The following is a 26,185-nucleotide window of genomic DNA, read 5'->3' as shown; positions in this document are numbered from 1 at the left end:
AGAGCACCATGCGCTCTGTAGACAGATATACTGGCTCACAGCAGATCTGCTGTCCCATTTCAGTGGGCGAGTCAGCATTGATCTGAGCCTGCAAGAATTGTCTAGGGTTCTGTTGACTTCATGATATACATGCTGAGGTCAGATACTATTCCTGGGCATCAAAATTTCTACTTTAGTTTCCTGATCCCATGCATTTGCATACCCATAAATGGTATATAATGAAGTTGAAACATAGACTGGTACATGTGAAGGCATACAAAACATACAAAATAAAGAATATGCCATCAATACTTATTTTGCAATGGCCTTTATACAACTAGGCTAAGATGAATACAACAAATGCGAAGACCAAGACTGTACTAATGTCCATGATTGGGAATCTTCATTATGTTTGTTGTAGTTGGAAAGTTACTAGTTTATTGTTTGAGCTGTTTGTTCCAGGCTAGACATAAACTGTGTAGTATTTCACTGCCCTCTGAAGTCGTTGTGGTTTGACACAGTGACCGTGGACGTCCAGAGGGGGCACACATAAACTCCACAATCATGCGTTTCTCCTGCTTAGCTGTTGTGCTACTGCAGGTGTAAAATTGACTGACATCATCCAAATACCTGTCATGCAGATGACAGCTGACATTATACCATTTTCCTTGGAAGACGCAGCCATGTTATTTTCCTTGAAAATAGCCCTGTTATAGTTTGTAGGAAAGCATGTTATTTTCCTTGGGAGATAGCCATGGTTTTTTCCTTGGAAGAGACAGCCATGTCATTTTCCTTGGCTTTGGGTTGAGCTTTGTATGTAAGCATTCACCATATCTGGGACAGGAGGTTTACTGGTTGTGGTTGTTTGTTACAGATTGAGCAGATGAAGACGGAAAGGATGCATGCCCTGGAGACAAAGGCTCGGCTGTCCAAGATTCTGCCTGACAGTGAGGTGTTCCTCAACAGCCTGAAGAAGGCCAGGAAGTCAGAGTATGAGGTGAGCTTATCGGAACAGCGGCTGTGTGGTCAGCTGGTTGAGAAAAGAGAAAGGGGCTAATGTACTTTGTTATAACTATGGTCGTTTTGTGTTTTCTGACTTGATAAAGCTTGAAATTATGATAAGTCCCTTTTTCTGTTCACTGCCTTTTATCTATATGTTTTGGTTTTTCATCCTTTTGGTTCAAAGTAAGCATGCTTGTCAAAGTGATTTGATATGTTTCCAAACAAGATTGAACGCTAAATATGTTATTTATGGTAATTTTTCGCCTTTTGTGTTACTGTGGTCTTCTTGCTTCAATTCCACAGAGTCAAAGGAGGCGTAAACAAACCAGGTGGAAAGTCTTATCTGCTGCCATGTTTGGTTGCTTTAGATGTTGCACCTGACATGAGTACATGCATCTGGATCTCTGAATAGAATGAGAGTATGTCAGAACTTTATTTGGGTACAACTGCTAGCATGGTTGTCCATTCTGCCTCATAATTTCAAAAACATTTTTAACATGTGGAACTCCTTGGAAATGGGTAATAGTTACAAAGAATGCATTGACTTCAATCTTCAGACTCCTTCATGGTAGTAAGTAATAGTTACAAAGAATGCATTGACTTCAGTCTTCAAATTCCTTCATGGTAGTAACAAGCTTTGTCTTAAAAACTGTCGATTATTTTAGTTGTTTTTTCTTAGAAATGGGAATTGTCAAGTAGTGGCGAAACAGTATGACATTTTAATGGAAATCTGTCATATAAATCTGCATAATGGGAGAAGAGATAAATACTGATACATTTTGTGGACTGATGATAGAAAATTGATTTTGGAGTAGGCAGGGGTTGTCTTATGAAGCTAACAGGTCAGCATGGACAGCAGTGACCTGCCTACCTTTGTAAAAATGTTTTACTATTATTGATCCCTCATATCTCATTTCTCCTCTGTCCAAAACAAGACTATAGAACATCATGTCAATACCATGTATTTCTGACTTCCCCCCACAGGACAAACTGAAGGAGTTTGAGAAGCAGCTGGCCAATGAGCGCAGAAAGCGTCTGGCTGAGCGCAAAGAGAAGCGCAGAGAGGATCGCCGTTCCAAGTGGATCCAGGAGAAAGAGGAGGCTGCTCAGAGAGCTCGTGATGAACAGCTGAAGAAAGGTAAACTGACACATCAGTATTCATGGTTTAAACTGCTTGTGTAACAGGCAGTGGTGTAAAAGTTGGCAGGGTTATTCTTTCCCATACCCCAGTGGTACATAAGTTGGCAAGGTTTGTTTTCCTCGTTGTCTTTTCCAGCATGGACAGCAATTTTATCACTTCACACCTTTAATAATTCTGTTTATCACTGATGTGTTTGGGTTCTAAAGGAGATAGAATTAATAATGCAGACATGAAATACTAAGGAATCTTAGCAATATATTGCAGCGCCAAGGCATATAATACAGAATTCTTTATCTCTGTACAAAAGAAATTAAATTGTGATGTGAAACACATAAACAGTACACAAGAATCACTTCAGTATGTATACACAAAAGACATGAAATGCTCCGAAGCCAACATAGCAAACCACACATAGAATAAGCCTATCATACATACACAGTTATCACAGTGGACATAAAGAAGGTAGCCTAGAGTGAACCACACAGTCACTGCCATACACATGCAGTTTGCACAGTAAAAAAAGTATCTGTACAAGAAAGAGCTAGGTGGGCAGTTGAATGCATGAAGATGTATTTTGAGGAATTGTTGGTCTTTCTGTACTTAAAGACGTATTATTTTGCTGAATTGTTGGTCTTTCTGTCCCTAACAGAGCGTGAAGAGAAGGAGCGTTTGGCCCAGGAGGAGCGCGAGCGAGAGGAGAGGGAGTACGCGGAGAAACTGGCCAAGCTGGAGGCCCAGGCAGAGCGTCAGCGCCAGAGGGAGCGTGAGATTGAGGAGCGCATGCGTCAGAAACTGGAAGGCGAACCAGACAGGAATGAGGATCAAGATGACGACGGGTGAGTGTCTGCTGAACTGTTTGAAAGAATGGTTTTTAGGAGTGAAATGGTTGGAACTGTGTGGTTTGCGTGTGTGACATTGTGCATGAACTTACGGCAGCAGGGTGTAATATTCCAAATAGACTTAGGACTGTCTTTGCTGCGTTCCATCAGCTTACGTTAAAGTGAAGGAGAGAAATGGATGGTGTGATCGCGCGAGGAAGTAGGGCATGAACCCTTTTTTTTTTTTTTTTTTTTTTTTTTTTTTTGCCCCCTTGCATGAATGGTTATATATATCTTGTCTTGAGCATAATCACAACAACAGTTCCATTCTCCACTTCACAAAGCACATCACTAATCACAACTTGGGATACATCTGGTACCTGCAGTATGTTAACAGATCAAAGTTTGGAAGGGTGACATGATGATCTTGTTTCAGGGGTGAACGAGACAGCTGGCGGCGTGGTGACCGTGACGGGGGTCGCGGTGAGGATGGGGGAGAACGAGGTGAAGCACGACCCTGGAGACCGTCACAGCGCTGGAGGTGAGCTCCCCTTGATACTTCTGATTCAGCTCGTTTTTGGGGATGGGTGGGTGAAAAGCTAGTAACTGGTATCAGGTTGGGTGTTTAAATCTGGGCTGGACATAACAGAATTACCTTGTTAGAAGATAGCCCAAACACACACTTGATACAACCTGTTGAATAATATATTATAAAAAAAAATTTTTTTAATGTAGGTGATGGAGAATTAGATCTTGACTGAACAGTTGGTTGGCAAGTAGTTCTGTCAGGTTGGTTGGCAAAGTAGATCAGAGAGCATTGTGAAATAGGTAAGAGAGCAGTTTGGTCAGTGTGTGGTATGGTGAGCAAGGCCTTGCATTAGAATTTATTTGAAATGATGTCACTGTGTTTCAGAGACGAACCATCAAAAGATCGACCCCGTGAAGACGACTGGCGTGACCGTAGACCCATGCGTGATGAGGGCCGCGACGATCGCCGTGACGACCGTAGATTTGATGATCGTGGGCCTCGGGATGATCGTCGTGATCGTGGCCCTGACAGCTGGCGTGAGCGAGGTCCTCCCAGAGAAGACCGTGGTCCCCGTGATGACCGTGGGCCTGCTAGAGGAGGGGACAGTTGGCGCGACAGGAGCGACCGGGGCCCACCCAGGGATAGGGATGACTTTGACAACTGGCGTCGTGGCCCACCCAGGGATGACCGTGGACCCTCAAGGCGTGACGACGACCGAGGTCCCATGCGCCGTGACGATGACCGGTCGTTTAGGACTCGTCCAGACGCTGATAGAGGTCCTGTGAGGCGTGATGATGACCGGCCATTCAGACGCGATGATGACCGGCCCATGCGCCGTGATGATGACCGAGGGCCTCGTGAAGGTGACCGGCCCATGCGTCGTGATGACGACCGAGGCCCCATGCGTCGATCAGATGACCGAGGCCCCCGTAGTGATGGTGACCGGCCTATGAGGCGTACTGATGATCGCGGCATGCGCCGTGATGACGACCGTGGCCCAATGAGGCGGGACGATGATCGGCGAGACAACTGGAGGGACCGCCCAGCACGTGACGATCGTGGTGGTGACGACTGGCGTGGAACACCCCGCGGTGATCGCCCTCCTCCCAGGGATCGGGATCGGGATGAGCGGCGAGGGGGCGACAGTTGGAGAGATCGTCGTGAGGGTGGGGAGGAAAGGTCGTGGCGTGAAGCCCCCCGGTCCGCCCCCAGAGAGGACGGCCCCAGGACTAAACCACGGGAGGAGAGAACGCCACGTGGGCCGCCCAGGGACGAGGTTAGGGGGCCGCCCAGGTCTGAGAAGAAAGGTGAGTTTCAGACTTTGGGTTATTTTTTTTCTGTTACATGGCATGTTGCTTTACTTTACGACCAGATGCAATGGATACACTTTCTGTGTTCTGTCTTGTAACATAAAGCCAGGAAATAGCCTCACATCTGTGAAAATTTAACAAGCTGTTGCATTGTTACCTTACACAAGAGTGTATGTGTCAATTTGTGTTGTAACGTTTTTACGTATGCCAGTCCATAGGGTGAGTAAATTACCTTTTCCTGACGGCATGAATTCAGAAGTTTCCAAATAATCAAAACATAGAATATTACACGTAAGCAAATCACCTGCAAAGGCATCAGCACACAAAAGAAAATAATTTCCAGTGATTGAATTTTTTAATGAAAAAATAAATGCTTGAATCTCTGAGCTATTTTTGAAAAAGTTAATATTTTTTGCATTATTCTTTTAAATATGATTGTACATTTTGATATTTAGATGTAATTTTTACACTGTGGGGGGAAAAAAGGCCACAAACATGTTAACAGAAGATTCAGTCTTTCTCTTTCATTATATTCACTATAGTTTGAATTGTAAATGTGTTGTACTTGGAATGTTTTCTTGGTACACAATGAAAATTAGAATTAAGACTGAAATTTCTCATTGCTGTTATCAGTTGCTGATTATTGAAGTTTTAATAACTGTTTTCTCTGTTTTTATTGTTTCAGCCAAACCAGAGCAGACTGAAGATGACGATGGCTGGACCATGGTTCGTTACTAACACGTTTGGCCCATTGCAAGATCTTGGATGTGCGAAAAATATATTTAATTTGGAGACATTGTGGATATTCTTTTTGTGTTGATGTGATTCAACTTGGTCTTGCTTTTAAATTTCTTTTCCCTCGATTCTAAAAGTACTCTTTGCTGAGAGAACTGTTTAGTAGGTTACCTCAGAATAGGACTGGAAAGATGCTGCCTGTTGCTGCTGTTGTCATAGGCTGAAAGAAGCCCTGTGCCCAAGTATAATCAAGATTTGAGGATTGGTTGATCTGTTCTGGCAGCAAAGTGTGTATGGCTCCACACATAGTTTTCAGTGTGGATTGTTTGTGTGTTAAGTAATGTGATCTTGGCATTTCAGTTACACATTTTATGGTCTCTTTCAGTTTAACGTATTGCTCGCTGTTGTTCCAAAATAATTGTTGTTTATATAGTTTTAAGAAGTAAAATTGTATGTATCAGTGTTACTGACTGAGCTGATTGAATGGGTTTGAAGGTCCACTTCTGATTGCAAATTGTGACACCAGAAAGGAACCAGAATATGTTGTGCTGATAGGATTTCTGTGCCCAGATGGCTTGCAAAAATGCTCAGCCAAGTTCCCCCACAAGTTCCAAGTGCTTGTTTGGGTTTTACGCTCCCTCCATAATTATGCATGGCATAACTTTGTTTGGATGGGGCTTATTGCCATCAGTGAGTGGTTGTAAGGACCGAGGTTTTCACTTCTGAAGTGCTAAGGAACTCCAGATACTACAGAATGTCGAGAAATGAAAAGAAATTGGCTGAATCACGTTTACCAATAGGAAAAGTGGTATTCAGTGTCGTAAGATGTCATGCACGTCTTCTGTAAAAGGTTCACCACACAACAGGCCATGTTTTAACATAAATTGGGAACATTGCAAAAGTGGTGAAGAATAAAACAAATTAGTGTTCGTGTCTTGTATTTGCCACATTTGATCATCACATTTCTGATTAAACTGATACTTTTGCTCATTTAGTTCAGTGGCTTTTATTTCTTCCAAAATTCTGTTAACAGTTTTGGCACTCCTGGCTCTGCATTTTTCTTTATATCCCCTTGTTCTAGGAAGTCATTTAATTATTTGTTGTATAGGTTTTTCTGTTTTTTCCCCAGTAAGGTGCATCTATCAGTGTTGCATGTGATTCGATGTTGCTTTCTCATCTGATAGAAATACTTCTCATTGGCCTCACTATTTTATTATCATCATTATTTTTTAATTATTATTATTATTATGCCTTGGGGACTGGAAGACCAGGCAGTATGTAAAATCTTGATCCTTGAGTAATAAAGTTTTTGAATTTTGCTATGGCTTTAAGTTAGATCTATTACATATGTCTAACTTCAGTTCTAATTATTCAGACACATCTTCTGTTGTCAGGAAAGTGCCGAGTTCTAGAGTTCAGGAATAGCTTGTATTGCACAAACTGGTGGTTTTGTTTTTCATTTTCAGTGAGCAATGGTTATGTTACAGCTGCATGTTATTGTTTGGTTATATGCTGGTAATGGCATCATTCTGTAATACAGGTTCATGGATGGCTTAATGTTCTTTCCTGGAATATGTAATGCATGAAAGGACTGTTCTGATTATGTTTGCCTTAAATAAAACATAAAAATGGTCAGACATCACGTTGTATGGTGTTGAATGCCAATGGATTATCAATACCGAGTTCCACAAAATCCTCGCATCCATTGTGAAAGCTTCTGCACAGAGCTTGGCTATGTTTGAGACAGTTCAGAGCTGACAGACTTGTTGCATTTTCCACAACTTTGTAGAGAAGTTTTTAATTATATGGTATGACTTTGACGGGTAGTTTCTAAAATAAGCTTGAGAAGGATGAGCTCCAAAGTGTGGAACCAGTCTGAACGGTCCACACAATCCTTAAAAAAAACATGTAGGTGCTTCAGGAACTGGAAAAAAAGACTGTTGGGGGTGGGGGGACATCCCACATGTCAACAACCCAGCGTGGTAAACTTAGTAATTTACATTTTATCAGAAATGAAAGTCCAAATGCTTCAGTTCAAAATACTTAATCTCAATGAACTAAGCTAAATAGAGAAATACCTCCCAACAGTTGACTGGAAAAAGACCCATTTGGAATAGGGTGCTTCAGACATAGTTTGTCCAAATTTTCCAATACCAGGTCAAAATTGTAAACACCATACACCCCAACACCATTTCATAGCTTTGTTTTTTGTTTTATTGCATTGTTGAGATCCCCAACCATTCAAAACATGTTATAACATCATTTTCAATGTGCCTCGCCCATTCAAAATACCATGTCATAACAGTTTTCAATGAGATTTTTAAATGACTTCAATAAGAAAGCACCAAAGCTAAAAACATCAGTTGAGAGTAGAATAATTGATATAGCTTCCATTAAATATTGATCAGGCGTAAATGGAATCAGGAAGGCCTTAAAAAAATAAAATAAAATAATCGATAATTAAAATGGATACTTGTATAGCATGCTGTCCCCAATTCTGCTTTTGGTGCTATACAAAACATGGTTCCACATTTTGGAGCTTATCCTTCATAAACAAACTATAACAAAATCCCTTTAACAAAAAAACACCTACATTTGCATTCATTCATGTATTGAACACAAAACTGCAGCAGATGTACATTTCACTGATGACATTTATTATCTCTGACACATGGATCTTGCACACCACATGCAGGCTTTTGGCAAAGGCAGTTATTTACCACATTAAACATCTATTTGCCATACTGTTTCTTCAGACACATGATCAATTCCCACATCAATTGGAAAGCGTACTTTTTGTGGGGAACGTAATGCAAGTGGGTGAACGACTAGGATTATTGTGAGGTGAATATCAATGGGGGGAATGAGTCGGTGATCAGTGAACCAAATCCTATTTCAAACATACCCATCCATTTACACAACACAAAAATAATACCATAATTCTATTTCAAACAAACCAACTCATTTACGCAACAAAAATAACACATTACATGACCGGAAAAAGTGAACACATTTGCTGAGTGTTGACCCTTTTCCTTTATTTAAAAAAAAAAAGTTTTGTGCTGGTTGTCTGGAGAAAATAGATGAAACAGAACTAATACGTCGAATGAATGTTGTATGAGCCAGATCAAAAGCTAACGGCCAGAAAAGTAAAATTTGTGAATGGAGAAGAAATTCAGTTCTGTGTGCAAAAGTGTGATCACGGAATTTGGAAGCAAAAGTGTGATCACGGAATTTGGAACAAGTCACTGCTCAACCCATCATTCGCAATCAATAGGTTGAGCTGAAAGCAATAGTGCCAGTATTTTGAGACACTGGAGTACATGTAGTGGTAAAGTGGTTCTGAAAAACTGTTTCCCTGCAAGTAACCATGCCTGCATGAGGTCTGCGACAAAAACAAATTTAAGCTCTTTTACTCGTATTCACATACACATTAACATAATTATATATAATCCATGATACATTACATGTGTGCAGAGCACTCCTCATTGAGATTCCAGACACTGGAGAGTAAGTCTTCACACAAACAACGATGGAGTTTTGCTCAAAAATGCAAGAGGGCCTTTTCTTTCATGTCAATCAACACCAATAACAATAAAGCCACGACAACTTAACAATAAATAATTGGCTAAAACATTCAAGTTCACACATTTTTCCCCCCCACACACAATAACAGACAACAGATCCAAGTTCACACAGTAACCACACATAATCAATATTTGACTTGGTTCTTTCTTCGGTCATCTTTCCCTGATTTCACTGGAGGAAATGAAGTATTGGATTCCATCTTCTGTGAGGGGGATTCTCTCTGTCTCTCAACTCTCTTACCTTGTGCCGAGATTTAATTCCATCTTCCAAGAGGGTGGGGCTTTCCTTCTCACTCTACCCTTGTGATGAGATTTGCCCCTGAATGTCGACACCCCATTTATTCCAGCACATAGCAAACAGCAGTCAGTCACACACCACAACACACACACCCCAGCCCCCACATCACTATCACCCCCCCTTCACTCTGTCTTTATCTCTGGTTCAGGGTTGAGAGAAGGGGGCGGGGGGCCCCCACCAGGTCCAGAAGAGGGGGGTGTCTTCTTGTCGCCCTGGGCCCAGGCAGGGGAGGTGGTGTTGAACTTCTGGTCAGTCCCCTCACCCTCCCCAGGACCTGAACCCCCCGTGCCATCAAACTGGTGGTTCTCCAGGCGTGTGATGAGACGCTCGTCCTCGTCGCCAAACTCCCCACCCATCAGTGTGGGCTCCCCCACTACCATGACGTCCTGCAAATCACAACACCTGTCTGTCTCTGTGCCTGTTCTGGCTCACACACATCAACAAAAACAAACTTCCAGGAAAAGAATCAGCATTTTTATCGATTCTATTTCAGCTTGGTAATGGAAATAAGGTGTTAGAAGCAGCTTTTTTTTTTTTTTTTTTTTTTAAATCAATGCTATTTCAGCTTGGAAATGAGGTGTTATCACAAGATACTTGAACTTTTTTAACTTAAGATACTGTACACTGATCTTATCAATTAAGGTGTGGTCACCCAGAAAGAAATCAATGTGCAAGACTTAATCCCATACACACCAGTATTTTCTCCCCCTCCACTAGACCTTCAGTGGGGGGTCTCGATGCTAGTGATTCGTATGAGACAATAAAGAGAGGTCCTGAAGGCAGCATGCACTTACCACGTGTAAAAGAACCCATGGCAGCAAGAGGTTCCTGGGAAAGTTTCACATATACCAGTGTATGTGCATAAATTTTAATTGAAGCCTGACGGAATGACAGGAAATGAATGAAGAGCACCTAAAGGCTGCTCTTGATTGGTTTTATCTAGGCAGGCAGCCTGTTGCGTAAACACGCCCATATTCATAAAGTTCTTGTAAGCTGCATCACAAGAACTCTTCAGAGTTAATAGAAAAAGAATGTCTATAGCTGTGAACAGTGGTTTATTTTCTGTAGTGGCAATAACAGCACAATCACAACTTGCATGTTAGGTGACATTACTGTCATCTTGATGTCAATATCTGATTACAGCTGCTGTGGCGAAGTGCTTAGTGTCATGGACTGATGACTGGGAAGACATGGATTTGAGTCCTAGCATAGGTGGATTTGTTGGGTTTTTTGCCTGTGGTTGGCTCCCACCCAGAGTTGAGTGTGCCATGTGTTCAAATGGGAAGATTGGGACTACACAGATAAGAAACATTCACAACACAGATGTTTCTCGAGTGTTGTTCAAATTCCCTGACCAACATTGTATGTGTCTGTATCCTTGACCCTAGCTGACGATATGGATGGAAGTGTAGAGAACAGCCTGTCACTCTGAAATCTAAAATGGACCAACATAACAGCATAAACACCATCATACTCCTCATTCATTATCAACAGAAAACAAAAATGTCTTGGATTCTGTTTCCTCCTCTCATGGTGACTGAAGTTTCAACCCCCATATTTCCAAGCTCAGGTGAGTTCCTGCCCAGGCCTTTGGTGTTCCCAGATTCATAGTAGGGCTGTAAGTGGAGGGACATGGTGGCAGACTCCACTCTTTGAGAGGACACAGTCTGACTCTGATTAAAGTCATCAGTAGGGGACTCAGCTGCGACCTAACTTTGGTAATTACTGAAAGACTGCCAGCCTTTTTGACTCTGACAGACAAACCCCCGGTGCAGCTTAGTGTGGGGACTCAGAATGAGCGGTATGGGAGTAATGCCACTGAACAATGCCGACAAAGAAATGAAAAAAAGAAAAAAAAAAAGTTATTTGATCACAAATTTTGCTTGTGCTGAGTTTTGTCCATCAGTATCTGGATTCAGCATCATGCACAAGGAGCTCAACATGCTTTCCTTAAACAAGCAAATCAAAACAACTTGAAATTGGATCCACTTGGATTTTTGCAGCTGAGAAATTCCTGCTCCTATCTTGTTTTCCTTTGTTAACTGTAAACAGTGCATGGTTATTTCAAAGGCACACATTTTCTCAGAGAGAAGCACACACAGTGAAACACAGCAAAGCATTTGAAGAATGGTGAACAGTGCAACACTTTAATAATAATGATGATGATAACTGTATCTACATAGCACTGAATTTGTTCAGGGATAAATCCAAGTGCTGCTTTTTTTTTTTTTTTTTTTTTTTACACCAGACACACAAAAGCATACATAACTCTGAACCTAAGGGACCAAAGACAAAAACTTAAAAGTACATAAAGATATAAGGCTAGTGAAACTTAAGTTGGAAGGACAGAGAAGGGAGTATGGAGCTAATATAGAAAGAGGTAGGTTTAAAGGCCAGATATGAAAGAGCTTAATGCAGAGGTATGATGAAGCGAAAGAGTGGGCTCATTCAAAGTGTAATGTCCAACAGACAGACAGAGAAAGAGCAGCAGCTGATTGTGTAGTGTTTAGATCTGGGAACACAGAAACAGGGTGGGGCTAAAGCTGGTCAAAGACAGCAAGATAGGCTGTGGTGGTGACGCCAGTCACACAGACAGGGCAGATGTAACTATGATACTGTGCAAGAGATCATGTTAAAAGCGGCAAACTTTCCATCGTCTGCTAGTCACATCACCTGGCAAACAGTGACGATGAGCAGTATGTTACAGCACACATAAACTCTTTCACTGCAATGTTTACTTGGATACATAGTATAAAAAGCCTGTACAGCAACACCCCAACCCTAAGAAAACCCCAATAAACAAAAAAAAACAACCCAAAAACACAAGCAGACCACAGCATCAGCAAGAAAACATGCAGTATCATTAGCATCTGGCTACAAGAAAAAAAAAAGGATTACACAAACAAGACCACAGCACCACACCCCAGCAAGAAAATACAGTATCATGCTTGCAGTCACAAGAAAGGAGCAAGACTGACAGTATCAGGTATCACAAACAGATCTTTAAACTGCAGGGTGTTATCGTAACAGAAAAAGGGGGTGAGAAACCATTGGCAAGGGTGAGGGGCACAGTTTCTGCTTCACAACTATCAATACACATTTAAAAACACACAACACATCTATCTCAAACTTCTAGTATGTGATCCAATATTGGATTTCACTGTTGATGATGCACACAGATTCCGTTCTTGCCATTCTCAAAAATGAGTGTCTCAAGATAGGACAGAGAAACTTTCAACAGCAATGTATCCTGTCAAGATGATTGCAGTCTTCTACTTCAGGGGTACAAACAGGTGATTTTTCCCCCAGAGAGCTTAAGGTGTCCATACAATAAACTGATTCACTGAATTAAGACAAATTACATGAATATTACAAAATGAATCTGCAACCAAGTCATGCATGAAGCGCATTTTTTCCATGCCTGAAAAAAAAGTTTCTACTTTTGCAGCTGGTACAAAGAAATCAGTAATTCAAATTTTGATTTTCTAATAATGTCATCCCTTTTCAAAATTCAGTATCTTTCACTGTACTCTCTCACATCACTCTAGTACTACGGGTAATTAACCTATTTCACACTCTGATCTCTCCTTATTTCTAACTTTGATACCCTATTTCACCACTCCAAGATTATCTCATTTCAATTTTATACATGCCCTATTTCACACCAAGATGATCCCTTTTCAAATGTCTACATGCACTATTTCACTCCAAGACTATCCCATTTCAAATTTTTACATGTCCTATTTCACTTTAATGATTTCAACATTTCAAATCTGAACATGCTATGTCATTCAAAGATTATCCCTTTTCAAATTTCTACATGCCCTATTTCACTCTAAGACGACTGCATTTCAAATTTCTGCATGCCTTATTTCAACACTCCAAGATGATTCCTTTTCAAACGTCTACATGCCCTATTTCAACACTCCCTATCATGTACTCTATTCTGAAATCAGCAGTGGATAATGTTGCATACAGCTAGTATGAATTCTGCTTTATTAATTTGTCTTTTTCACTCTATTTTTAGTCAAGTTTCAGTTTCAATTCCATGGAGATGTTAAAGCCAGCAGACTGGCCCATCTACAGCTACACCACATCTGCTTACAAACAAAAAGTTATATAAATGAATATAAATAAATAAATGAAATAATAATTTTTTAAAAAAAGAAAAAGAAAAAAGGAACGGATGAGTGATCTTCACAAAAACTAAGTATGCCAGTCTGGCCTCAAGACTGACAGCCTCTACACTTAGTTTGAATATAAAAGACTGACGAAAAAAACAAAATAAAATAATAATAAATAAATAAACAAAATAAAGAAATAAGTAAATACAATAAAAGATAATAGATAAAAATATATAACAGACATATAAGAAGGCAAATGGCCAAAATATAAATAAATAAACAAAATAAAGAAATAAGTAAATACAATAACAGATAATAGATAAAAAATATATAACAGACATATAAGAAGGCAAATGGCAAAAAAAAAAAACCCCTATTTTTTCTATTTTAGTGTAGAAGTGGTGGTAAGCATCTATCTTAGTAAAGAAGTGTTGGTGAGCATTAATCAATCAAGTTAGGAACAGCTCACACTCAAAAAGCAAGGGAGTTAAGTCACTGCAACGAGACAGGGGCAACATCTACCCCACTGTCACAAGCCGGCTCTTCATTCACCACCATCTCCTCTTTCTCTTTCTTCAGGTGTGAATCAGCCTGCTTGCTGGCCTAAAAATAAACAGTAATCCATTGCCAAACACTCTGTGTAAATATCACACAACTCCAACCAAACTCACATACACATTCACACAAAACTATTCACAAAATCATGTTGGCAGTTGCTTATAGCCCAGCTGACAATGAAGGGGCCATTTCAGGGCTGAAGCCCTAAGATTATGACGAGTCTCAGTGAAAGAACCCCCCCAAAATACGGAGTTTGACAGCCTACATGGCAGGGGTAAAAACAGTCAAACACATTTTCATGTACTCGTGTACTTGAGTGACCATGGGAGTCACAGCCCACAGAGGATGAAGAAGAAGTGAAAGAAACAGCATAAAGAGAATGAGACAGTCATCCTATTAATGCATGTACACGACTGTCCAAGACAAGGGATGTTGTATTAATACTCTTTTCAAATATCACAGTACTTCGAACTCACGTACATTCACACAAAATGATTCTTGAGAGTATGAAGTTTCATTGAAAACAACCAATACAGAGAGAGAGACAGTCTATACATTTGACTACAAGACTTTGGACACATTAATCCTCTGTTCTGGAGTATCTGTTTTCTAGTTTCCTTGCCTACTTGACCTCACCATTGCTTTCCATAAAATAAAACACCCCAAACCCACTTACTTAAAAGAATCAACCCATGTCAAGTGGTAGCAGCTACACTGAATAATACATAATTATGGGAATATTACAATGTAAACAAGTCTGACATCAAGCGCTTTATGAACACAGTCATTCGTAAAACAGGCTGCCTACCTGGGTAAAGCCATCTGACAGCTTCCTCTTGGTACTCATCATTCATTTCATGATTCAGTCAGGTTCCAGTCATGCGTACACAACTCACATGTATATTAGGATAGATTTTTCATAAGAATTTTGCCAGGGACAACCTTTTCGATGATGTTGGGTTCTAATGTCTGAAATTTTGATTCATTTACAAATATCCGTCCTAATACATTGACACTATTTTTCCACGCAAATATTTGAAACTAACTTTCAGTGATGCTTTGACACTATTTCTCCTCTCATAGTTTTGACACTGGTTTTCCTCTCATTGTGTTAACACTATTCTGCCTGTCACACTTCTAACAGATTTTCCTCATGCTTTCTGTAACTGCTTTGACGCTGTTTTTCCTGGTCTAAAACTGTTGAAAGTATTCTTCCTCTTATAATCTTGACAATGTTTTTACTCATACTTTTCATACAAAGTTTCCTGCCATACTTTTGACACTTTCTTTCCTCTTGTACTTTTGACACCGGTTTTTCAGAACTCTTTTGACCCAATTTTTTTCTGCCATACTTTTGACACTGTTTTTACTGTCGTACTACTGAAATGTTTTTCCTATCAAACAGTTTTCCCTTTTATGCTTTGAAACTGTTTTCCCTCTTCTTCTTCTGTAATCTCAGCAAAATGACTCCTTCACAACTAACAAACCTACAAGCAAACTTCAGCCTGGTGTTCCTTTTTTTCCCCCTTTCTTTTTAATTCAGCCATTCATTCACTTATTTATCTAAATTAATGAACATCATCTTCTAAACTGACGACTGAAATTGGTTGGAATTGGTTCTTTGATTCAGGACAGACAGAGAAGAAAGTTTCCACTGTGTTGAATGGTTACTGGCCAAGGGTTTTCAACATGCGGATAATCCTGGTACCTATATCCACCACTTTGGTTATTTTTTTATGATTTAAAAAAAAAAAGCGTTTAATTCTTTGTTGAATGGTACTGGTCAAGGGTCTTTTCAGACCCTGAGGGGCAAAACATTTTTTTTCCAAGACTTTTCCAGCCCTGGAAATGGATCTCTTATTTTTCCCAAAGACTTTTCCAGCCCTGGAAATGGATCTCTCATTTTCCCAAAGACTTTTCCAGCCCTGGAAATGGATCTCTCATTTTCCCAAAGACTTTTCCAGCCCTGGAAATGGATCTCTCATTATCCCAAAGACTTTTCCAGCCCTGGAAATGGATCTCTCATTTTCCCAAAGACTTTTCCAGTCCTGGAAAGGGATCTCTCATTTTCCAAAAGACTTTTCCAGCCCTGGAAATGGATCTCTCATTTTCCAAAAGACTTTTCCAGCCCTGGAAATGGATCTCTCATTTTCCAAAAGACTTTTCCAGCCCTGGAAATGGATCTCTCATTTTCCCAAAGACTTTTCCAGCCCTGGAAATGGATCTCTCATTATCCCAAAGACTTTTCCAGCCCTGGAAATGGATCTCTCATTTTCCCAAAGACTTTTCCAGTCCTGGAAAGGGATCTCTCATTTTCCAAAAGACTTTTCCAGCCCTGGAAATGGATCTCTCATTTTCCAAAAGACTTTTCCAGCCCTGGAAATGGATCTCTCATTTTCCAAAAGACTTTTCCAGCCCTGGAAATGGATCTCTCATTTTCCAAAAGACTTTTCCAGTCCTGGAAAGGGATCTCTCATTTTCCAAAAGACTTTTCCAGTCCTGGAAAGGGATCTCTCATTTTCCAAAAGACTTTTCCAGTCCTGGAAATGGTTTTCTCATTTTCCCAAAGGCATTTCCAGACTTCCATGACTGTACAAACCCTGATAATTTCTGGAATTCCACAGACAATGGTTGACGATCAACTTGACAGTCAAGTAAGAGCAGTGACATGGGTGTATATCTCCCAGAAATGGGAGCTTTCATTTGAAAACCCAGGAAGAGGCATTTGTGACTTTTTTTTCTTTTCCATTCATTCATAGATAGATCTATTCAAACTGCATAGGATGTGGGAGGCAGAAAATAATGTGGCTGTGATATAGTGTGAAGAAACGAGCTGAACCCATTTGAGAGAGAAAGAGTCAGCATGTGCCTATGTGAGAGAGAAAGAGAAGAATACCTGTGTAAGAGTATCAATGTATCAAGTATTAAGATGATCTACCACCCTGCAAAAGCCACTTTCTTCTAGGACTTAGAAACTGTGGTTGTAGAGAACTCTAGTCTTACTGTCATGAATCATAAAAGCAACAACATCTAATATTTTTTTTAATCAATTAAAAAAAGAAGGCAAGGTGTACAAACACACACACACACAAAGACCTGAACCAAAGCAACATCACAGAAAAAGCCTTTTGGAAGCAGAAAACACTGAACATGGTTGGGGCAATACAATTCATTAACAACTAACATTCAACAGAGGCAAAGAGAATGGAGTAGAAGCTGGAAATCCATCAAATATACCTGACACTGAGACATTAGTAACATGACACTGAAACAACTAACTGCACTTACATTACAAAATATGTTTTATATGGAAAACACTACTGTGAACTAACTTTTCAACAGAGACACTTCATTCTGTTTAAATTAGTGATGTACACAGGCACAAAAAGACACTGTTCATCAACTTAAATGTATTATTTCTTGCTTGCATGATTCAAGTATACGAGTGGAAACTCAACATTAATCAAACAGAATGTTAGGTATGCATAACCTTGTGTGTATGGTGAAGTGTGTGATGGGCGAAATGCTCAACTCAGCAATTCATTTTTGCAAAGCAATTTTGCTTGTGCTTTTCAAATATTTTTTTTATGTTTCTTTTTCTTTCTTATATTAGTATTTCTTAATACAAACATTTTTTTTTCATTGCACTGACCTAGCATGCTTTCTGAATCCCTCAACATCAAACAAACAGGCCAGACACTGAAACCAGCACCAACAGTCAATACAAAGTGGGGTTTTGGACAATGGCATGATTTGTATTAGTGTCGGCTGTGTTTAATCCAGAACACTCTTGTGCCGTTTCTTTCACAAGGATTGGCGAATAAGGATTGTGAATTCGCTACAGACACTTTCTTGTTCGAGTCATTTCGGGTCTATGGATTTCCAGCCCCACACCAACAAACCTGGAGGATTATATTTGGGAAGTATCAAAAAGGGCTGCATAACACCAGAACAAAGCCGTATAGCATACTGTGAAAGCACAAAAAGAAAATCACAAGGACTCACAATCAATTAGTTCAGTGTTCTAAACAGACCTGCCAACCCTTCTGTTATGAACAGATATCTTCGGCTTGGGGGGAAACTTTTCTCCATCCACATGTCAACTTGAAAATATGGCCAAATGGCCAAAAAACAAAACCAAACAAAAACCAACCCAAAACAAGAAATAAAAGCAGTAATTGCATCATGCATTCAGTTCAGACAGACATGCATGGCTGCTTTGTGTACAGCCAGAAAGCAAGACATGCATGCTTGTGTATAGCAGTCATGTTGGCAAATGCCAATATTGCAGGGACTCTACGTGGCTGTGAAATCATCAGAACCAGTTCAACTAAAATGCTGTCTTATTTCCTGGCAGTGCTTCAACAAAGGCAGACTTGGGATTTCAGTAATGCAAAAAGTAATCTTACAGGTTTATTGTAGAATTGTAGAACATACAGGAAGGTGGGGACCCAATCCTCTCTTTTTGCTGTTTAAGCCATCCCCAACCCAAGTCAAGTACCTATTCAAACATAGGTGGAGCGAGGAAAATCAAGGTAAAATGTCCTTGCCAAGAACACAGCATGCCCAAACAGGGCCTCGAGCCCTGGTCACAGGTAAACACTGGATCAAAAGTCCAAAGCCCACCCCATTTTGCCCCAGAACAAAAATAATGAAATTAGACTTAAAAGAAAAAAATTGTGTGTATGTTTCCTATGCAGTACAGTCTTTTCAGCTTCAAATAATTCTTTTCAGATAAAATCATTGTTCCCCTCGTCTGCACAGGTGGGGGTGAGGTTGGCATGTCTGCCTAGATCTCAGGCTCATGCAGGAAAGACAAGAAGACAGCAACCAGAGAAAGAAAACACATGAAAAAAGGCTTTCCACACACACATACACACACACCACACGCACACACCCATGCATGCACACACACACACACACAAACACACACACAAGGACACAAAAACACTGAAGAAAAAAATATTCTAAAAAGAGAGAGAGAAAATTTTTAACAACTTTACCCCAGGTACTGACGCCCCAATGTTGAAGCCATGAGGGCCCGGAGAGCGTTTCTGCTTGCCAGAGGGTGGTACGTCACGACTGTTGTTGTTCCCAACACCACTGTTGTTGCCCGCCGACCCTTTCCGCTTCCGCCGTTTGTTGGCAGGTCTGGTCGTCTCTGCAAACATGGACACTTGGAAGACAATTCTCATGAAAGCGTTCACAGTACAGTACAAAACTGATACAAAGTAATAAAAAGAAAAAGAAAAAGAAAAAAAGAAGAGACACCCACCGTATCTCAGGAGTATATCAATACCAAAAACATACAAAGCCCCAGGAAAATAGGAATAACCAGTCAGGTCTTCTCAGGCATGTTTATTTCAATCTTATAATAATTCTTTTTGTTTTTCACATTTCAGTTGGTCTTAATATGGAGAGTGCCACTGACCATAGTGTCTGTGAACAGGGTTCCCACAGACATGACCAAGCATGACTTTTCCAGCCTTGCAAATGGTTTTTCTCCCCCCCCCCCCCCCCCCCATGCCCCATCCCACCCCCCACTGCTCCCAAGACAATTATTCCCACCCTGGAAATGGTTCTCTCCCTTTTTTCATGACTTCCGTGACTGTATATTCATGATCCCTGTATCACGCCCGAAGACAGTATGGCTGCCTACATGGTGGGGTAAAAACAGTCATACACATAAAAACCCAGTTGTGTACACACAAGTGAATGTGGGAGTTGGAGCCCACGAATGAAGAAGAAGAACCCTGTAATGAAGAACCCCATACCTTTGCCCACAGGGGCGACCATGCGCTGCCACTTCTGGAAGAGGGTGGTCTTGAGGCAGTCACGGGGGTTGAGGCCATACGCCTTGTGTCGCGACATCAACTCCTGCATGGGCTCCAGGATCACACACAGCTGTGCACACAAACAGCAGTTCAGGTTCAAGTCAGGTGTCACAGTGTGTGGGCTCATCCACACACATGCGCGCGCACACACACATACAGCAGTTCAGGTTTAAGTTTTGAGGAGGTGTCAAAGTAAGTGGGCTCATCCATACACACATAGCTGTACACACACAGCAGTTTAGGTTCACGTTTTGTGGAGCTGTCAAAGTGTGTGGGTTCATCCATACACACAACACACATAGCTGTACACAATAGCAGTTTAGGTTCACGTTTTGTGGAGCTGTCAAAGTGTGTGGGCTCATCCATACACACAACACACACATAAAACATTTCAGTTTCAAGGAGGTGTCAAAGTGTGTGGGCTCATCCACACACACACACACACACACACACACTTTCAGTTTCGTGCTTCAAGGTGTCAAATTGTGTGGGCTCATTGACATACACACACACATACAAACACACATTTCAGTTTCACATTTCAAGGAGGTCTCAAAGTGTTTGGGCTCATCCACACACACACGCACACACACATGCAGGATGCTTGACCACAAGGATTTTTCTCCAAGACTGCAAAGCTCTCTATTTCTCTTTCCACCCTCCTCTTAAAGCTTCTATTGGAAAAGACAGAACACAAAGTAAATATGGTTTGCAAAACAACAATAAATGTATGTTAGTTAAAAGAGTACTGTATTTGAAAATGTCACCGGAAAAATACAATGAACCTGACAGGGCAACAAGATGTCTTATTTGAAGTCCTGTCATGAATGATTGAGTACTGAGCAGATTGTCAATGACTATGAACAAATTGTTTTCTTCATCGTCATCATGTCAGCATTACAATGCAAACAGTGACAACCTTCTATTCACTGCTGTCTTTATGCTTCTAGTTTGCAAAACTTTGCAAACATTTCCACTTCTAACCTGGATCTCTACCTGCCTCCCTACTCCATCACACTGACACAGACTATACTACCATTACTACTAACAAACGTATTCATACAGAGCTTAATCACGTATGGAGACAACTCGAAGCACTTTCACACCCAACTTTAACACACATGCATATAACGCTGAAACAAATGGATAAAAGATGTAACTTAAAAATACATGTAGACAGAAGGCTAGTGAAACTGTGGGCAGAAAAAAGGGGAGGGTTTGGAGGAGCTGTTTTGGAAAGAGGTAAGGCCTGTCTTGAAGACCAGAGTGCAGGGATTTGATGAAGGAAAGAGGAAGATCATTCCAAGTGTAAGGTTCAGTGACAGAGAATGCAGCAGACTACAGAGTGTTTGAATCTGGGAACGCAGAAAACGTGTGGATCTGAAGGTGACCACAGAAAACCTGATGGGGTGAAGAGGTGATGACAATTCAACAGACTGGGAAAGGCAAATCTGTATTTGCCTTTATGAGAGACTGCAAATCCTGTTATAACTGAACATCAGCAACAACAACTGAACTACAACCACAAACAAAGGTAAGCAGACAATTAGGTGATGTACCCTGAGAAAGTTGAGGGTGTAGTTGGTGAGCCCTTGCCGTGTGATGTTCTTGGACATCTGCTCCATCACAGAGGGGTCTACTGGCTGCTGCAACACAACAAATTAGGGACTGGTCGGTCAGTCACCACTATTTTTCATGGCCTACCAGGTGGTACTTTCCCCCCCCCCCACCCCCTTAACCTTCAACCTGTGCATCACAAAATATGGTGCACCTGAATTGAAAGAACACATAGACTGTCAGTGACGCCAAAAGCAAAAGAAAGCAGAATGGTTGTCAGTCATGCCTAAAGCAAAAGAAAGCATAGACTGGTTGTCAGTCACAGCTAAAGCAAAGGAAAGCATAGACTGGTTGTCAGTCACACCTAAAGCAAAAGAAAGCATAGACTGGTTGTAAGTCATGGCTAAAGCAAAAGAACGCATAGACTGTCAGTCACAGCCAAAGCAAAAGAAAGCACAGACTGGTTGTAAGTCATGGCTAAAGCAAAAGAAAGCATAGACTGGTTGTCAGTCGCAGCTAAAGCAAACGAAAGCACAGACTAGTTGTCAGTCACAACTAAAGCAAAAGAAAGCACAGACTGGTTGTCAGTCATGGCTAAAGCAAAAGAAAGTATAGACTGCTTGTCAGTCATGCCGAAAGCAAAAGCAAGCAAGCACAGACTGGTTGTAAGTTATGCCTAAAGCAAAAGAAAGCACAGACTGGTTGTCAGTCATGGCTAAAGCAAAAGAAACTATAGACTGCTTGTCAGTCATACCTAAAGCAAAAGAAAGCAAGCACAGACTGGTTGTAAGTCAAGCCTGAAGCAAAAGCAAGCACAGACTGGTTGTCAGTCATGCCTAAAGCAAAAGAAAGCATAGACTGGTTGTCAGTCACGCCAAAAGCAAAAGAAAGTACAGACTGGTTGTCAGTCACGCCTAAAGCAAAAGAAAGCACAGACTTGTTGTCAGTCACGCCAAAAGCAAAAGAAAGTACAGACTGGTTGTCAGTCACGCCTAAAGCAAAAGAAAGCACAGACTGGTTGTCAGTCATGGCTAAAGCAAAAGAAAGCACAGACTGGTTGTCAGTCACAGCTAAAGCAAAAGAAAGCATAGATCAGTTGTCAGTCACAGCTAAAGCAAAAGAAAGCATAGACTGGTTGTCAGTCACAGCTAAAGCAAAAGAAAGCACAGACTGGTTGTCAGTCACAGCTAAAGCAAAAGAAAGCATAGACTGGTTGTCAGTCACAGCTAAAGCAAAAGAAAGCATAGACTGTCAGTCACGCCTAAAGCAAAAGAAAGCATAAACTGGTTGTCAGTCACAGCTAAAGCAAAAGAAAGCATTGACTGGTTGTCAGTCACAGCTAAAGCAAAAGAAAGCATAGACTGTCAGTCACACCTAAAGCAAAAGAAAGCATAAACTGGTTGTCAGTCACAGCTAAAGCAAAAGAAAGCACAGACTGGTTGTCAGTCACAGCTAAAGCAAAAGAAAGCATAGACTGTCAGTCATGGCTAAAGCAAAAGAAAGCATAGACTGGTTGTCAGCCATGCACAGAGCAAAAGAAAGCATAAACTGTTGGTTAGTCATGCCTACTGGTTGTCAGTCACGACTGTATTTCAAGGATTGGTACACTCAATGCATGTTTCAAATCTGTCAAAATACGGTCATGAATCAGAATTTTATCGAAGCTCATCTCTCAACCCAGGAATACAAAAGTTCAAGCAATAAATATGAATGAAACCTTCACATGAATCAGAATAAAACAGCTCACAAACAGCTCACAAGGAAGAGCATGGAGAAGGTGGATTCTTCTTCTTTGTTCATGAGCTGCAACTCCCACGTTCACTCATATGTACATGATTGGGCTTCAATGTGTATGACAGTTTTTACCCCACCAAGTAGGCAGCCACACTCCGTTTTCAGGGGTTTGCATGCTATGTATGTTCTTGTTTCCATAACCCACCTAACGCTGACATGGATTACAGGATCTTTTACATGCATATTTTTTCTTATGCTTGCGTATACACACAAAGGGGGTTCAGGCACTAGCAGGTCTGCACAGGCTGACCTGGGAGATCTGAAAAATCTCCACCCTTTACCCACCAGGCGCCGTTACCAAGATTCGAACCCGTGACCCTCAGATTGAAAGTCCAACGCTTTAACCACTCGGCTATGTGCCTGTTGGTGGATTCATGAAGGCAGAGACTGATAGAGCAGACATGAAATAGATGACGCAACATGTGAAGAGAATTCTGATGATGACCAATCAATGTCTGACTTCTTGTTCATCATTTTGACGTGAACTTTATAACATGCTGCATCTTATCTATTGTTAACATCTGAAACTCTAAAGCCTATCATAGTCAGTAAAATGCAGAATTTACTTCATCCTCTTTCTGCCCTGTGCCCTTCGGCACACAGGATCATTCACAAACTAAACTCTTTTACCAATGACAGCGGTCCCAGCAAGCGTGCATGTCTCACTGCAAAGTGAAAGACTGGCAGCCAATTTATTCACTTATATCTCATATTCAAGACAAAACAAGTAACTTTATCTCATATTCATGACAATGAAAGCTAAAGTCTAAAATTTTTAGAAACTTATTTTACTAAAGACTTAACTCACTCAGGACGGTGAGTCTTCTCCCTTTCTTTCCCCCTACACAGACCCTATCTGACATCCTGTGGGTAACTGAATGACCCAGCCTTTCATCGCTCGAATCACAGTGTTCTTCATCTTCATTCACCTCTTCGACGTGAGAACTTTCGCTTGTAGTATGTTCATGATGAGTTGACCCTTAGTCAACCAAGGTCCCGTGTGCAGCATGCACTTAGCACATGTAAAAGAACCCACTGCAACAAAAGGGTTGTTCCTGGCAAAGTTCTGTAGAAAAATCCACTTCAAATAGGAAAAACAAAAAAACTGCACGCAGGAAAATTTTTTTTTAAAAGTGTGGTACTGTAGTGTAGCAACTCGCTCTCCATGGGGAGAGCAGCCCGAATTTCACACAGAGAAATCTGTTGTGATAAAAAGAGAAATACAAATACAAATATCAGCAGCGGTAAAACATGGCTGTCGTCGCCTATTTTGTCTTTCGTGTGGAGAGGGTTAAACACTTTTCTTTCAAACTATTTGATGCAAACAACACAGAATGCTTTCCATCACTTGCCTGCATGCCAACCACAGAGCGGGGCAGGAACTCTCGGTGCTGGCGGATGGCAAAGTGCCAGGTCCGTATCCTCATCATGTCGTCAAAGGTGAACTCCAGCGACAGACGACCCTCCGTCACCACCTGCGGGCATGACAACATGTGTTGTGTCCAGGGTAGTTAGCAATCACATGGATTCTGCCCTTTGAACAAATGTGCATGTTTGTCTGTTGGTTGATTACAAACCAAACTGCCAGAAAGGGTAAATGACAGAGCATTAAAACCAAATCAAATCAATAAATAATTAAACTTTACTATCGATCGTTTAAGACAGAAATTTAAAACAATAAACAAAAGCACAAATCAAGAGAAAAAAAAAGATGAAAGGTCCAGGTGTAAAAATTATGCAGAAAAGTCTACTTTGAATTGACAGTATTAAAAATAAAAATAAAAACACGCCAAAAAAACAACAAATAAAAACACACCTGAAGACAGGGAAAAAAGAAGAGAGAGAAAGAAAATGTATGCTGGAGGTGCTGCACTGTGGTGACACACCCTCCCCTGGAGGACAGCAGACTGAATTTCACACTGAGCAATCTACTGGGACAAAAATCAATGCAATGCAATACAATACAAAACACAGACAACACAACAAAAACTCTCCCACCCCACCACCCCAGTGACGTCCTTACGTAAGGGAACATGGGCTTCCCGTGCTGGGTGACCATGGAGGCCTGCTCACACTCCAGGTTGACCAGCGTGTTGTTGTTGTTGAACGTCTCCTGGGACCGGTGCAGCACGTAGTGGAGGTCCGTCACCCCGCCCTCAAAGATGCTGCGGAAGTAGCGGGGGATCAAGGTCCGACCAATGGCTGCAAGGATGGATAAAACAAAACAAAATGCCTCTTACTGCTTTGTTTTAATGTCCTGTTTAAAAATACAAGAAAAAATGTCACCCCGCCCTTGAAGATGCTGCGGAAGTAGCGGGGGATCAACGTCCGACTAATCGCTGCCAGGATGGAAAAAACAAAACAAAATGCCTCTGATTGCCTGTCCCCTATCATCAATCAATCGACTTACTTCGTTTTAATGTCCTGTTTAAAAATACAAGAAAAATTGTCACCCCGCCCTCCAAGATGCTGCAGAAATAGAGGGTGATTAAAGTCCAACCAATCGCTGCAAGGATGGAAAAAAACAACACAAAATGCCTCTTACTGTTTGTCCTCTATCAATTATGATGAATGAATCGAGTTACTTAATTTTAATGTCTTGTCTAAGAATACAAGAAAAATTGTCACCCCGGCCTCAAAGATGCTATGGAAGTGACAGGGGATCAACGTCCAACCCATCGCTGTGAGGGTGGAAAAAACAAAACAAAATGCCTCTTATTCCTTGTCCCATATCATTATCAATTATCACCAATCGATCGACTTACTTCATTTAATGTTCTATTTAAAAATACAAGAAAAACTGGGTGACAAGATATGAGACAGTAAAACAGCACATTTCGCAGACATAAATTTGTAAAAGCATAGCACATTGAAAACATAGAAAAGAATATATATATATCATAATAATAAATTATATAT

General features: G+C 40.9%; 2 protein-coding genes across 4 annotated transcripts in view; one reads left to right on the top strand and one right to left on the bottom strand.

Moving 5' to 3' along the window:
• LOC143293518 (eukaryotic translation initiation factor 3 subunit A-like) overlaps positions 1-7,153 on the top strand; it is a 31,408-nt gene extending 24,255 nt beyond the window's left edge. The window contains exons 16-21 of the mRNA XM_076604423.1: positions 854-976; positions 1,966-2,119; positions 2,772-2,958; positions 3,377-3,481; positions 3,854-4,776; positions 5,465-7,153. Coding sequence (XP_076460538.1) covers positions 854-976; positions 1,966-2,119; positions 2,772-2,958; positions 3,377-3,481; positions 3,854-4,776; positions 5,465-5,517 — 1,545 coding nt within the window. The 3' untranslated portion in view covers positions 5,518-7,153. The remainder of the gene's footprint in view (positions 1-853; positions 977-1,965; positions 2,120-2,771; positions 2,959-3,376; positions 3,482-3,853; positions 4,777-5,464) is intronic.
• A 997-nt stretch (positions 7,154-8,150) lies between these two features.
• The window catches only part of LOC143293517 (LIM domain-binding protein 2-like), a 33,423-nt gene continuing 15,388 nt past the window's right edge, over positions 8,151-26,185 (bottom strand). For 2 of the 3 annotated variants that reach the window (XM_076604422.1, XM_076604420.1), the window contains 6 exons: positions 25,290-25,468; positions 24,619-24,741; positions 21,475-21,561; positions 19,856-19,985; positions 19,085-19,242; positions 8,151-9,785 (listed from right to left, as the gene is read on the bottom strand). In XM_076604422.1, coding sequence (XP_076460537.1) covers positions 9,522-9,785; positions 19,085-19,242; positions 19,856-19,985; positions 21,475-21,561; positions 24,619-24,741; positions 25,290-25,468 — 941 coding nt within the window. In that variant the 3' untranslated portion in view covers positions 8,151-9,521. Of the gene's footprint in view, positions 9,786-19,084; positions 19,243-19,855; positions 19,986-21,474; positions 21,562-24,614; positions 24,742-25,289; positions 25,469-26,185 lie in introns of all 3 variants that reach the window. The other variant, XM_076604421.1, reaches the window with a different exon arrangement.

The sequence above is a fragment of the Babylonia areolata genome, chromosome 19, assembly GCF_041734735.1.
Source record: "Babylonia areolata isolate BAREFJ2019XMU chromosome 19, ASM4173473v1, whole genome shotgun sequence".
NCBI classification, from domain to species: domain Eukaryota; kingdom Metazoa; phylum Mollusca; class Gastropoda; order Neogastropoda; family Buccinidae; genus Babylonia; species Babylonia areolata.
The sequence above is the reverse complement of the archived record's forward strand: the minus strand, read 5'-3'. Positions and strand labels throughout refer to the sequence as shown.